Source organism: Urocitellus parryii, chromosome 2, assembly GCF_045843805.1.
Source record: "Urocitellus parryii isolate mUroPar1 chromosome 2, mUroPar1.hap1, whole genome shotgun sequence".
NCBI lineage: Eukaryota > Metazoa > Chordata > Mammalia > Rodentia > Sciuridae > Urocitellus > Urocitellus parryii.
In genome coordinates this window covers 1048565-1061273 of record NC_135532.1, presented here as the reverse complement: position 1 = coordinate 1061273, position 12709 = coordinate 1048565, and the positions used below count along the sequence as shown (strand labels likewise).

The 12709-nt window shown below is 57.2% G+C and overlaps 1 protein-coding gene across 5 annotated transcripts in view; it reads left to right on the top strand.

Annotated features, from left to right (window-relative positions):
• The window catches only part of Atp11a (ATPase phospholipid transporting 11A), a 118622-nt gene that overhangs the window by 61852 nt on the left and 44061 nt on the right, over positions 1–12709 (top strand). For 4 of the 5 annotated variants that reach the window (XM_077795108.1, XM_077795109.1, XM_077795110.1 and 1 more), the window contains exons 3-8: positions 1303–1392; positions 5572–5652; positions 7503–7610; positions 8455–8583; positions 10578–10681; positions 10992–11042. In XM_077795108.1, coding sequence (XP_077651234.1) covers positions 1303–1392; positions 5572–5652; positions 7503–7610; positions 8455–8583; positions 10578–10681; positions 10992–11042 — 563 coding nt within the window. The remainder of the gene's footprint in view (positions 1–1302; positions 1393–5571; positions 5653–7502; positions 7611–8454; positions 8584–10577; positions 10682–10991; positions 11043–12709) is intronic. The other variant, XM_077795112.1, reaches the window with a different exon arrangement.

Here is a 12709-nt window from a genome sequence, read left to right as displayed (position 1 = left end):
CGTTTAAGCTCTAAAATGACTCTTCCCAGGCCGTGGAGCATTCTCGACAAGGGTGATGACTTAATTCTGCTGGTGCCTGCAGAATAGAATAGGCCACTGTTACTTCTTACTCCCAAAGTACTCATGAAGACACTCAGGCTTGGCAGCAGAGCCCGAGGCCCTCTGCTGCGCCTGCCCTCCAGTGCTTCACGGTGATCCGCAGCTCCCACAGCCACGTCCAGCCACGGGGACTTTCTGCCCTTTATGTCCCCATTCCCAATCACAGATGAAAGAAGTCTCCATTCCGCGTGAGTCGGTCACCCTCCTGGTGGACCAGGGTTCAGGCCTCAGAGCCTTCTGGGGACAGCCATGTGGGCACTGGGACAGGATCCATTTCAGGTCAAGAGCAGCTGAGACTTCAGGCCAGTTCCGGGTGTTTCGCGTCCATCTTGGCTGGTGCGGGGCAGAGTTCCTTAGTTGATCTCCTTGCCACATGACTGCAGGAGAAGCAGGTGGTGCACCGTCAGCCGCACTGCCGGCCAGTCACATGGCCAGAGCTGGCTTGCTGGCTGCAGCTGGAGGCAGTCAGAGGTCCCGCTCCAGAGGCCATGCTGCGCTCTCAGCTGAAGGTGGTAGCAGAGCGCCTGAAGACCCTGTGAGCGAGGATGTGCAGGCCTTTCAATTCCTGGTCTGACTCCGCTTGCAGTCGGGGGAGATACGAGTTTGAAAGTTCCCAAGCCCAGTGCTTGTTGTAGTTTTGCCGCATCTGAGGTATTGCTCTCAGCACAAGAGCTGAGTGAACGGTCGGAGCAAACCAGAGGCAGGAACCATCTGCTGGTCCCCTACGCCTGCCAAGAAGGGACGGGCCCTCACCTGCCCTCATGGACGTGGCCCCCTGCCATGTGCACCTGCCACCACCAGCCTGGGTCACCCAGCTGGGTCAACGTGCAGGAGGCAGCAAGGGAAGGGAGGCTGGGAGAGTGGCCCATGGGCATCCGAGAGAGTCTTCATGTAGAACCGCTCTCCAACGGGTCTGCAGTTCAGACTGCAGGATGTGCTCTCCAAACCTGCCCCGCATTCCCTGGAATCAGGCAGCAACGCGGGGCAGGTGCGGGGCAGGTTGGAGAGCACATCCTGTTTTAGCAGCTTCTTGGGTCAACAAGTTAATAAATGGTGAACAACTCCACCAGATTTTGAATTATGAGTTTTGTGTCCAAACTGAATGTTTTGCACTTTGAATCTGGGCTGCTTATCGTGTGGTGGGAGTGACACTGCACAAGGCACAACCGTCCCGACGCCTAGTGTTGCTTTTCTTTCACGCAGTACACGTTTTGGAACTTCATACCCAAGAACTTATTTGAACAATTCAGAAGAATAGCCAACTTTTACTTTCTCATCATATTTCTGGTACAGGTAAGACCCATCTTGTTTACTGTCTCATCAAATGTAAATTAGATAGATGATGTTTTGTTCATGAGTAATCGACATGTAGCTTCTAATAAAGAGCAAGGACAGGATGCTCGCTCACTTGGTTCTCCGAGACCCTTCTCAGCTAAAACACTTGGGATCACTATGTGTCCAAGCTGACTGTCCTGCACCTTTCTCCTGGAACCCAGGGGGGACCCAGCCCAGCCACGTTACCCCGCTCATTCTCTTTCTGCGTGTGTGGTACTTCAGAGAAAATCCAAAGAAGTTACACACTGAGACAAAAAAAACAGCTGGGCACAGTGGCACACACCTGACATCAGCAACTCTGGAGACTGATGCAGGAGGATGGCAAGTTTGAGGCCAGTCTCAGCAACTGAGCAAGACCCTGTCTCAAAGTAAAAAAATAAAAAGAGCTGGGGATGTAGCTCACACCCATGGGTTTAATCCCCAGAACGAAAATAAAAGAAACAGGAAGAGACTAAGAGACGAGACAGGGAGACAGCATGGCTGGGGCATGAACTGGGGAGCAGACGTCTGTCAAGAACCCCGTCCAGCTTCTCTGTCATACAGAATACCAGCCAGTGGCTTTCAATTTCCCTCACATTGAATTGCCCAAGTAATGCAATGGAAGCGTGACCCCAGAGGCAGTGTTTCAGATGAGCATGCACCAGATTTGGGTCTCTGCCATTTACCACACATGGCTTCCTTCGGCACAGCCCTTCACAAAATGACTGTAATCTGTGAAAGCCAGCAGAACAGGCCACGTGCCTCTTACCCAATGCTCCTCTGTTGGAGGGTAAAGTGAGCTCCACAAAGTGCTTTAAGTAGGTAGAAGCCAATGAGGGGGTTGGGAAGTAAAGGTGACGGTGGGGGTGGGGGTATAGGTGGTGGAGCTGGATGTGGAGTGGTAGGGATGGGGGTTCTGGTGATGGAGGTGGAGATGGTGGAGGTAGTTGGGAGATGGTGGTGGTGATGATGATGCTGATGGGGGAGATATAGAGATAGAAATGGTCTAGGTGTTTGGGGGTGGTGGTGGTAGAGATGGTTCAGGGAGACTAGTGGAGATGCTGGTGGGGGTGGTGTGGAGATGTTGGTTCTGATGGTGGAGGTGGAAATGGTGGTTCTGATGGAGGGGTTAGTGGTGAAGATGGTGGTTCTAGTGGTGGAGGTGGTAATGGAGATTCTGGTGGGGGTGGTGTGGAGGTGGTGGTGGTGGAGGAGGAGATGGTGGTTCTAGTGGTGGAGGTGGTAATGGAGATTCTGGTGGGGGTGGTGTGGAGGTGGTGGTGGTGGAGGAGGAGATGGTGGTTCTAGTGGTGGAGGTGGTAATGGAGATTCTGGTGGGGGTGGTGTGGAGGTGGTGGTGGTGGAGGAGGAGATGGTGGTTCTAGTGGTGGAGGTGGTAGTAGAGATGCTGCTGGTGGTGGAGGTGGAGGAGATCGTGGTTCTAGTGGTGGAGGTGGTAGTAGAGATGCTGGTGGGGGTGGTGTGGAGGTGGTGGTGGTGGAGGAGGAGATGGTGGTTCTAGTGGTGGAGGTGGTAGTAGAGATGCTGGTGAGGGTGGTGTAGAGGTGGAGATGGTGATGGTGGTGGTGGAGATGGTGGTTCTGGTGGTGGTGGTGGTGGTGGAGGAGGTGGAGGAGATGGTGGTTCTAGTGGTGGAGGTGGTAGTAGAGATGCTGGTGGTGGTGGAGGTGGAGGAGATGGTGGTTCTAGTGGTGGAGGTGGTAGTAGAGATGCTGGTGGGGGTGATGTGGAGGTGGAGGTGGTGGGGGTGATGTGGAGGTGGAGGTGGTGGGGGTGGTGGAGGAGATAGTGGTTCTAATGGTGGAGGTGGTAGTAGAGATGCTGGTGGTGGTGGTGGAGGTGGAGGAGATGGTGGTTCTAGTGGTGGAGGTGGTAGTAGAGATGCTGGTGGGGGTGATGTGGAGGTGGAGGTGGTGGGGGTGGTGGAGGAGATAGTGGTTCTAATGGTGGAGGTGGTAGTAGAGGTGCTGGTGGTGGTGGTGGAGGAGGAGGAGATGGTGGTTCTAGTGGTGGAGGTGGTAATGGAGATTCTGGTGGGGGTGGTGTAGAGGTGGAGATGGTGGTGGTGGTGGAGGAGATGGTGGTTCTAGTGGTGGAGGTGGTAGTAGAGATGCTGGTGGGGGTGGTGTGGAGGTGGAGGTGGTGGGGGTGGTGGAGGAGATGGTGGTTCTAGTGGTGGAGGTGGTAGTAGAGATGCTGGTGAGGGTGGTGTAGAGGTGGAGATGGTGGTGGTGGTGGAGGAGATGGTGGTTCTGGTGGTGGTGGTGGTGGTGGAGGTGGAGGAGATAGTGGTTCTAATGGTGGAGGTGGTAGTAGAGATGCTGGTGGAGGTGGAGGAGATGGTGGTTCTAGTGGTGGAGGTGGTAGTAGAGATGCTGGTGGGGGTGGTGTAGAGGTGGAGATGGTGGTTCTAGTGGTGGAGATGGTGGTTCTGGTGGTGGTGGTGGTGGTGGAGGAGGTGGAGGAGATGGTGGTTCTAGTGGTGGAGGTGGTAGTAGAGATGCTGGTGGGGGTGATGTGGAGGTGGAGGTGGTGGGGGTGGTGGAGGAGATAGTGGTTCTAATGGTGGAGGTGGTAGTAGAGATGCTGGTGGCGGTAGTGTGGAGGTGGAGGTGGTGATGGTGGTGGAAGAGTTAGTGATTCTAGTGGTGGAGGTAGTAATGGAGATGCTGGTGGTGGTGATGGAGATAGTAATTCCGGTGGTGGAAGCAGTAGTGGAGATACTTGTAGGGGTGGTGTGGAGGTGGGATGGTGGAGGTGGAGGTGGAGGTGGTGGTGGAGGTGGAGGTGGTGGTGGAGGTGGTGGAGGCGGAGGTGGTGGTGGAGGTGGTGGTGGAGGTGGTGGTGGTGGTGGAGGTGGAGGTGGTGGAGGTGGTGGTGAAGGTGGAGGTGGAAGTGGAGGTGGAGGTGGTGGTGGAGGTGGAGGTGGTGGAGGTGGAGGTGGAGGTGGAGGTGGTGGAGGTGGTGGTGAAGGTGGAGGTGGAAGTGGAGGTGGTGGTGGTGAAGGTGGAGGTGGTGGAGGTGGTGGTGAAGGTGGAGGTGGAAGTGGAGGTGGTGGAGGTGGAGGTGGTGGTGGTGGTGGTGGTGGGGGTGGAGGTGGAGGTGGGGGTGGGGGTGGAGGTGGTGGTGGTGGTGGTGGAGGTGGAAGTGGGGGTGGAGGTGGAGGTGGTGGAGGTGGTGGAGGTGGAGGTGGAGGTGGTGGTGGTGGTGGGGGTGGAGGTGGAGGTGGTGGTGGGGGTGGAGGTGGAGGTGGAGGTGGAAGTGGGGGTGGAGGTGGAGGTGGTGGAGGTGGAGGTGGTGGTGGTGGTGGTGGTGGAGGTGGAGGTGGAGGTGGTGGTGGGGGTGGAGGTGGAAGTGGGGGTGGAGGTGGAGGTGGTGGAGGTGGAGGTGGAGGTGGTGGTGGTGGTGGGGGTGGAGGTGGAGGTGGTGGTGGGGGTGGAGGTGGAGGTGGAGGTGGAAGTGGGGGTGGAGGTGGAGGTGGTGGAGGTGGAGGTGGTGGTGGTGGTGGTGGTGGAGGTGGAGGTGGAGGTGGTGGTGGAGGTGGAGATTGTATTTCCGGTCGTGGAAGCAGTAGTGGAGATACTTGTAGGGGTGGTGGTGGAGGTGGAGGTGGTGGTGGTGGTGGTGGTGGGGGTGGAGGTGGAGGTGGTGGTGGTGGTGGGGGTGGAGGTGGTGGTGGTGGTGGGGGTGGAGGTGGTGGTGGTGGTGGTGGTGGTGGAGGTGGAAGTGGGGGTGGAGGTGGAGGTGGTGGAGGTGGTGGTGGTGGTGGTGGAGGTGGAGGTGGTGGTGGTGGTAGGGGTGGAGGTGGAGGTGGTGGTGGGGGTGGAGGTGGAGGTGGAAGTGGGGGTGGAGGTGGTGGTGGTGGAGGTGGAGGTGGAGGTGGAGGTGGAGGTGGAGGTGGAGGTGGAGGTGGTGGTGGAGATGGAGATTGTATTTCCGGTGGTGGAAGCAGTAGTGGAGATACTTGTAGGGGTGGTGTGGAGGTGGCGATGGTGGAGGTGGAGGTGGTGGTCGAGGTGGAGGTGGAGGTGGTGATGGAAGTGGAGGTGGTGGTGGGATTGGTGTGGAGCGGGGTCATCAGCTGTCTGTGATTGCTGCAGCTGTTTGAGAATGATTCCCTGGCTGTGTTCATTGCAGCTGATCATCGATACACCCACCAGTCCCGTGACAAGTGGACTCCCGCTGTTCTTTGTCATCACTGTCACCGCCATCAAACAGGTGAGAGTGCCACAGACAGGAAGGGAGGCTGCCTCTGGCTTTGTCATGAAGGCCACCTTAAACTCGAAGCAAGGCAGCCTCGCTTGTTGCAGCTGGCGTGTGGAAGAGTTCACTTCCATAGCTTTTCAGGTTGACGCTTGAGGCAGAATGAGAGCTTTGGTTGCGTTTTTGGTGCCCCCATCTAAGATGATGGGTCTCCGTGCTCTGAGCCAACCAGAGAGGTCCCTGGCTCAGCTGTGTGACATAGCTGCTGCATGTCCTGTGCAGGTGGTGGGTGTGGATCACGGAGTGCTGAGCCCTGAGGTGCGGCGTGTCCGTCCGTCTGTCCTGATGGGTGAAGCCCAGGACTGACACTGGGGATGCAGGTTTACTGAGCTTTTTCCCCAGCTTAGTGGCACATCCTCAGCACTCTTTACTCCAAGAAAACTTTTGTCACCTCAAAAAGAAGCCTGTTCCCATCAGCTGTCATCCTGTGGTTCCTCTTCTCCCATCCCCTGGCAAAGACCAACTCACTACGCCCTGCAGAATCGCACAGCGTGGGGTCCCTGTCCATGCTGGGTGGAGGTGGAGGTGGTTCTGATGTGCTTCATCACAGGCGATGCTAGTTCAAAAAAACCATGCTTTTTAATATGAACAGTGCACCAGCTAGTTCACCCACCATCTGAGGCCAGGCGGGTGGGGCTTCCGCCTTGGGCTGTGGCGAATGCTGCTTAGAACACGTGTGTGCATCTTGGGTGGATATAGGTCTCTTTTCCCATTTGTTTGTTTTAACTGACACTTAATAATTGTATATCTTACACATTGTTGGGTGCACAAGGCTTCGCTCCTTGGGGCATACGCCTCGGAATTGCTCTGCGGTCTGAGTGGTGGCGAGGAGTCCCTGAGTGCTCCCACACCATGCGTCACACGCCGGCAGGCAGGTTTTGCTGGCTCCGTGATCTGCCAGTGCTGGGTGCCAGCTCCTGACCTCAGCCGTCCTCACATTTGTGACGTGGCATCTTGACTAGTGTTTCCCTAGCAGCCAGTGATGCTTCTCACATGCTCATTGGCCGTTTCTGCATCATTTTTAGAGAAATACCTGTACACCCTTTGCTGACTTTTACATGGGCTGCCTTTTTTATGGGTGAGCTGTAAGAATTTTCCATTCATTGCAGACACAAGTTCTTTAACTGCTGCAAACGGATGAACCCTGTGGATTTGATTTCAGTGTTTTGGGGTCAGTTTTTCATATGAGACATCTGGATAATTTACAAATGGCAATTTCTAATTAAATTCTTGATGCTCAAATTTGTGCTGACAAAGCTGTGCTTTTTCAGTGTCTTTTTTAAAAAGCCTAAAGCATGTTACCAGGGACATGCAGTGAGCCCAGCCATTAGAGCAAAGGGCCCTGAGGCGCCATGTACGGGTTCACTCTAGATCGGAGCAGTGTGGGGTGGAGCTGCACTCAGGACAGGTGACCTTGGTGTTCAGGCCTCGATGTGAGGATGTCTGGATTTGCTTTCTAATATAAACTGTGAGGAGCCCTTGGGAGTTCCCTGGTGTTACTTTGAGTTATATTTCTCCCCCACGGCAGTCTGGAAGTTCATTTAGAGAGCAGACCCTCCGGGAGAGCAGGCAGCAGGGTCCTGGTGGCCAGCACCTGCCGCCCCGGCGAGCCTTTGTAGGGTTTGGTGTGTCACACACAGGCTGATCACTTGCTCATCTGTTAGGAGCTGGTCCCCAGGGTGTGTCATGGGTATGGGCAGTGGGTAGCTGTAAGACATTCATTACAGTCGCTGGACCTTGGAGACCCCACCCCCGGGCTGAGGGGAGGCATGACTGACACCTGCTCTCCTCTGCCTGGCTTCCAGGGCTACGAGGACTGGCTCCGTCACAAGGCCGACAATGCTATGAACCAGTGTCCCGTGCACTTCATCCAGCACGGCAAGCTCGTCCGCAAGCAGAGCCGGAAGCTGAGAGTAAGTGACAGCCGACACATGCCCCTGGTCTAGACCATGCATGCCTGGTTCAAATCATATACGCCTGGTCCAGATCATGTGTACCTGGTCTAAATCATATGCACGTTTCTGATCACGTATGCCTTGTTTTGAGAGTGACTGCTGAAATATGTGCATGGCCTAGACCACGTGGGCCTGGTCTAGACCACGTGTGTGTGCCTGGTTCGCATCACGTGGGCCTGGTCTAAATCACATGTGCCTGGTGTAAATCAGTAGGATAGCAGTCTACAAGAGCGTTTTGAATAACTTCTCAGTGGACTGGCAGAGACAGACATCCTGCCGTGTTTAGAGGTGTTTTGAATTATTTAAGCAGATCCCTTTAGAGCCTTATGTTCTGAAGCACCTGTTCCTAGCCTTGTGGCTGACCCCCAGCATTGGCCTATCCTGACCGTGAGCTTAGACTCCAGCCCTAGCGTCCCCACCCTCCATGAACCCCTGGCCCTGCCCTGGCCTGCTGCCCCTTCCTATCCTCTCCTGAGGCTCTGCCATCTGTCCTGCCCTGGGGCAGCACAAGGCACAGGGAGTGTGACAGGCCCTGGGTCGGTGTGTACCTCAGGACATGACCACAGCCCCTCTCCCCACCTTGGGGGGGATGCAGGCTCCGGAAGACTTGCTGTCAGGCACTTAGGAAGCCCGTGAGAACACACCGCCTGCCTGGGGGCGTGCACGCTCCTCTGCAGGTGCTCCTGACTCTGAAGGACCACTCTGATCTGTGACCGTGTCTGTGATACCTGGCTGCAGGAGAAGGATCCAGGCCATTGCAGAGGCTGAGCGCTGGCCATCCACCCCTCTCTCTGCCCTGCAGGTTGGGGACATCGTTATGGTCAAGGAGGATGAGACCTTTCCCTGTGACTTGATCTTCCTCTCCAGCAACCGTGGAGATGGGACCTGCCACGTCACCACTGCCAGCTTGGATGGGGAGTCAAGCCATAAAGTAACGTCCCCATGTCAAGATGCACTCGGGGCCTGGTGTCCAGACTCAGCCATGGCTACGGATGCTGACTGCCATGGCAGTTGGTGTCCTTGGGGCATGGGGCCACCAGGGCCCCTTCCTTCTGGGGGCATGGGGGCCGGCCCCCCATGCCTGTGCCCCGAGCTATCTCAGGTGACAAGTAACTCGCATGCTGGCCTGGGCGGTCCAGCTGGTGGGCTGAGTTCAGGGCTCCAGGAGGTCTGTCCAGACCAATCTACTGGTCAGAGTTGTTGTCCTTCCTCACCAAGAGCTGAGTGGAGGCTCCACAGCTTGAGGTCCTGCCCGACTGCTTCGTGAGTGAGCCTCGCTAACACGGGAGGAATCCTCTGAATCCCTAACTAGCCTGTGGGCTCAGCGTGGCTGCTGTGCTGGGGCTGTGCTACAGGAACTTCACCGTCAGAGAGAATAGGGCATCCTTCCTTTAAGGGCTTTCTTACTTTAAAATCCCAGAAGTTTCCAAAGAGCCGTGAACAGGAGCTTGCCCCCTGGCTTGTGAGTGCTGGCTCCAGCCTGGTGCTGGACCACTCCTGGGTGAGAGCAGTTAGAAACTTTGCATGGAAGCCTTGTCTTTACAGGATCACGGATGCACACGCCAGCCTTCCGTGGTCATCTGCCATGTCTTAGTGTGAAGCCCGTACATTCTTTTCAGTTTTGTGTTCATGTTTTCTCTGTAGTGCATCCTAGAAGGATTAGCCTTCTCCATAGTGACAGTCCATGGGGCAGTGGCTTCTCTGGACGGTGCTGGGCTCGGGGTGAGCCTGGGAGGACCAGGTCATCTACCCTGGGACCCGTGAGCCCTCCCATCCCCTGGCAGAGGCCTGCTATTTGGACCTGCCCCTGGGCCCAGGCATCTGGCTCTACTGGGGGAAAGCACAGTGGCCTGTCCCTCCCCAGGACTGAAGGTCAGAGTTGCTGCTGCTGGCGGACTCTGCCTTTGCACTCTGCATGTTAATTATTCCCTGAAGTCACGCCCCTGCATTTGGTTTGGCTCCGGGGACGGGAGTTATGGGAACCCTGCCTTTGAGGGCAGAGCGTGGGGTGGGAGGCCCAGTTGATGTCCGGTGAGCTATACTACGTGGGCCTTGCAGGGGCTTTTCCCATGTGTAAGCCGGGGACAGACCTCCTCTCAGGGTCTGTGGGGACATGACTAGGGAAGCAAGCGCCCCCGGAGGTGGGGACAGCTCACTGTGTGTCTGCCCAGTGCCTAATCCTTAGAAAGGCGAGGAAGAGGAGACACGGGGCACTGCCTCCCCTCCGGACTCCTGGACATAATCCTTCCTTCATTCCAGGGGAGAGCTGCAGCCCCTGGCCCTCCTGTCCCTGCCACAGATGCTAGGCTAGCGGGTGCCAGCTCTTGGCTCCGACGGCAGCATGGGCATCACCAGGCTCCCCTTAGGAACACAGCCCTGGGACTGCTGCGTGGGAAGCCAGGGGCCGGCCTGTAGCAGCGGCCTGGCAGCTACCTGTGGCTCCGATGTGTGCGTGGGCTTGAGTGGCCCTCTGGTCCAGGCAGCCCCACGGTCACTCAGAAGCTGTGCTGGCCCAGTGATGACAGGCGAGGGCAGCGGTGGCAGAGTGGGGAGGTAAACCAAGTGCAGCCAGAGGCCGGCCCTGGGAAGTATAGGCCACTGGCCTGGTTAGTGGCTACTACTGGGACAGATAAGTCCAACAGTCCAATTTTGGAGAATCCCAGCCGACTTCTTTGCCGTGCTAGTGTTTAGGTGAGAGTTGGAGAGTTGGCGTTTCCTGGCCTCGAGCTGGGGACAGATGGTGCTGCCGGGTCTTTTCAGGCTGTGAGCAGACACAGGCTTCCCCTCCCACGTCTCCCGGTGTCACGCTGGCCCTGCGTCGGGCTTGTGTGTGTGCACCGAACACACCAGCGGGGGCTGCCCCCGGGTGGGCGGCCAGCGTGGTGCCGGGCTGGGTGGTGAGCTAGTGCCTCTGTCACTTTGCAGACACACTACGCGGTCCAGGACACCAAGGGCTTCCACACGGAGGAGGATGTTGATCGTCTGCATGCCACCATCGAGTGTGAGCAGCCGCAGCCCGACCTGTACAAGTAAGGCCCTGGAGGGGCACGGCGGACGGGCCTCGGGGAGCACTGACTGGCAGGCGGGGCTGGACTGTCCACAGGCGCGTGAGGCCACTTCTGTTACTTTTTACGCAAACGCTGGACGAGGCCCTTGGGTTAAGTGTGGAGGAAAAGCGAAGTCTGTTTATTTTGAGGAGGTAACTTGTAAGTGGAGTTAAGGAAGGCCACCCGATCCTCGTGGGGAGAATAGACTGAGAGGCCAGGGCCAGGGCAGGCCAGCGGCCAGTGCACCCCAGGAGGGCCGAGGGCAGCACCGTGACTGGCTTCTCTGTTCCAGGTTCGTGGGCCGCATCAACGTGTACAGCGATCTGAACGACCCTGTGGTGAGGTGAGTGGCTGTGGCCATGGCCCCCCTGCTGCTCTGGGAGCACTCCTTCCTCATGGGGGAGGGCTCCTTCCTCATGGGGGAGGGCTGCCACCCGCAGCCTTCATGGTGGGGTCCCCTGAGGAATGCCCGGTTCTGCTCCCGGCTGCTTCCCAGGTGTGCGTCTGTGCAGGTTAACTAGGGTGGCCCCGAACACTCTGAGCAGGTCTGCCCTGAGGGTGGCCACCTGGAGGGTTACTGTCTGGGCTGGGCCAGGTCAGGAAGGGAGCCTGAGGGACATGCCCAGAGGAAGGGTGGCCAGCACCCCTCACAGCAAGCACACCGGTAGGCCTCAGCCCTGAGGTTGCAGGCTGCTGGTTTGGAGGACATTTGCCAGTGTGTACACCTGCTTGAGGTCACCCCGGGGTGACCTTTGGGCTCAGGGCCAAACACCAGGAGCAGCTTGGGGCTGGGTGCATGCACCGGCTCTGTCACCGTGGTCCTGGCCGCTGTGATCACACGCGGCACACCCACATGGGGCAGCAGCACCATGAGCCACCCGGGCCCTGGCTGCCGCCGTCGGTCGTCCCTGCTGAGCGCTGTCTGTGGTCTGGGGGCTGTGTCTGGTTTGCGGCCTGGCAGTTGTTTGCAGGGGCACGTTCTAGGAACACGACTTGAGTGGGTTTGGGAGCTGCCCCTTTCTGGGAAGTCCCTTGGCCCGAGAAGGGGTCTGTCTTCCAATTCAGGCGGTCTCCAGATTGTCAGGGACAGACTCGGGGGGGATCAGACAAAGCAGTTACTGAGGTACCAGCCCCTGGGACCCCCTGGAAGGCCTGGGTCAGACAGCCGTGGGGCGACGGTGCACGGCTCAGCAGGTCTCATTGTCACCCATCCGTGGGCTGGCGAGTGCTGTCCAGGTCTGTGGGGCGTGGCTTCAGCTTTCCTGGGTACATCTTGTACCAAGGTAAGTCCCTGTTGCTCTGAAAGAGAGTCTCCTCAGTGGTGAGGGTTGGTTGGTACACGAATGAGGAGGTGGATGGGGCTTGTCACCTGTGGGTGGATCTGAGGTGCTTCCCAGTCCCCCTGCTGTCGCTGTGATGCCAGGTGCCTCAGAGGGTGACAGCTGCCGGGTTGTACTTTGACACCAATTCTAGTTTGGCCTTTTAATATTTGTACTATTCAGTGCACCTTTTAATACCTGGGGTTTTAAAGATATTCGTAGCTGTTGAAAACATGGAGGCTGTAAGCCATCTGTCCAATCCTCAGTCACACAGAAGGATACTTCTTCTTCCTTCTCTTCAAACAAGAAGCAAAGCACTTTCTCAAGTAAATTATTTTTAGACTTCCCAGAGACCCACTCTAAACGGGCCGTTTGTTTTCCTAAGTGCTTGTGACATCGATTATCCAAGTGTGCTGCTAACAGAGGCTGACAGCTCTGCACAGCCCCAGGAGCCATGTCTTTAGTGGCTGTCTGGCTGGGGCAGCAGGATGCCAGCTGCGCGCCTGGGGTGTTCCTCCGTGCAGTGCCCCTTGGCCCGAGGCCTCCCGGTCATCCAGCCAGTGAAGCGGAGCCGCGTAGGCCAAGTCACTGAACGTAGTTACCTATGTGACATTGGTGGTTCTCCCCCTCCACAGCGTAGGGACATCAGCCCACCAGCAGACAGCCCCAGCAGGTCCCAGCAGCTCTTCCT